The 1,718-nt window shown below is 35.4% G+C and overlaps 1 protein-coding gene across 3 annotated transcripts in view; it reads left to right on the top strand.

The window, feature by feature from the left end:
• The window catches only part of LOC106878226 (protocadherin gamma-A4), a 125,533-nt gene extending 124,208 nt beyond the window's left edge, over positions 1–1,325 (top strand). For 2 of the 3 annotated variants that reach the window (XM_052973119.1, XM_052973118.1), the window contains one exon: positions 1,096–1,325. In XM_052973119.1, coding sequence (XP_052829079.1) covers positions 1,096–1,137 — 42 coding nt within the window. In that variant the 3' untranslated portion in view covers positions 1,138–1,325. Of the gene's footprint in view, positions 1–1,077 lie in introns of all 3 variants that reach the window. The other variant, XM_052973117.1, reaches the window with a different exon arrangement.
• Positions 1,326–1,718: the final 393 nt, after the last annotated feature.

Genomic DNA, 1,718 nt, shown 5'->3' with positions numbered 1-1,718 from the left:
CTCCTCCCTCCCTCCATCTTCTCCCCTTCCTCCTCCTTCCTCCTCCCCTCCTCCACTCCTCTTCTCATCTGCCTCTTCCTACCCTCCATTCACCTACTCCTCCTCCCCTCCTCCTCCCCTCCTCTGCCTCTTCCTACCCTCCATTCACCTACTCCCCCCCTACCTGTCTCCATGCTGAACAAAATAACACCAATCTGCCAAAGGATTGCACATTTACAGCTGAATGAACTGGAGCAACATAAAACGAAGTGTTTTTTTTTGCTCGAAAACACAATGCACTGGCAGTCTGTAATTGAAACCATGATCATGCGATTCTGAGCACAACACTGTAACCACTTGGCCATATGCATTCATGCACACCCCAACACACATATATCTATATATACATTACCTCTCCTATCTCTTTCTCTCTCCCTCCACACACACAAACACATATTTGTAAGCATGGGGTGGGTAACAGATTTGATTCAATACTGGTTGAAATGCATGGTGATATCAGGTTACATATCATCATGTTCTGACTTCAAATGGTTTTGAGTTCAACTTTCATTTTGCTATGGTCGATATTCCAAGTCTCAATCAAATGCTTAGGTTGACTTGATTGACAGTAACTTCCACCAAAATGTTTGCTGGCCATGTGCCAACTTTAGAAAACACACACACACACATATATGGATAGTACACATGCATACACTTAGAAAATTAGTATATGTATGTGTATGTATATATATATATATATATATATATATATATATATATATATATATATGTATATGTGTATATATATATATATATATGCATGTATATACATTGATATTTATTACACATACATACTGTATACATCCACACACACTCTTGAAATCAGATCTTCATACGCACACATCCATCCCTCCATACATACATACATACATCCATGCACATACATACATACATCCGTGCACACACACACATACATCCGTGCACACACACACATACATACATATATTTATTTAATATATAATTCATATAATATATACGTATGTACATATTCAATTTTGTAACCAAACTGCTGTTTTTAGCTTTATATTTAACTTTCAGTTGTTTTCTGTGTTTTAGCGTCAAAATATGGTAAATACTAAAGTGAAATCATGTTGCTGACGAGATTAAAGAGGAATTGTTGGACATTCCAATTGCAGGCAAGATGTTTGCAAATATTTATATCTTTTCTGTACCTTTGAGAGATTGCTATATTTAAAACTATTGGTTCCATTAGCAACTGCTGTAAACTTTCTTTATTATGACATGTTATCATGTAACCTTCCCAAGACATTAATTAAAATATATTATTGTTAATATAACTTGAGTTTTTTTTTTAAATTTATCAACGTATATCAATTTTGTTACATAAGAGCAAGACATGGAGCATGGTCGTGACTTTCTGGTTAAGGTATTTGTTTCACAAGAACGTGGTTCTGGGTTCAATCCCACTGCATGGTGCCTTGGTCTAATATCTTTCACTATAGGCCATTTATCACTTTATCTATCTTTCTATCTGTCTTATTATCTGTCTGTCTATTCTTCTGTCAATCTAGTCTATATCTGTCTTTATCTTTCTGTCTGCTTCTTGATATCTGACTATCTCTATCTGTCCATTTATCTTTCTCTCTTTATCTGTCTGTCTACACCTGTTTATCTACTCTATATAAATGTACTCCTCCACAACATGATTACATATACAT

The sequence above is a fragment of the Octopus bimaculoides genome, chromosome 14 (genome assembly GCF_001194135.2).
Source record: "Octopus bimaculoides isolate UCB-OBI-ISO-001 chromosome 14, ASM119413v2, whole genome shotgun sequence".
Lineage (NCBI taxonomy): Eukaryota > Metazoa > Mollusca > Cephalopoda > Octopoda > Octopodidae > Octopus > Octopus bimaculoides.
The sequence above is the reverse complement of the archived record's forward strand: the minus strand, read 5'-3'. Positions and strand labels throughout refer to the sequence as shown.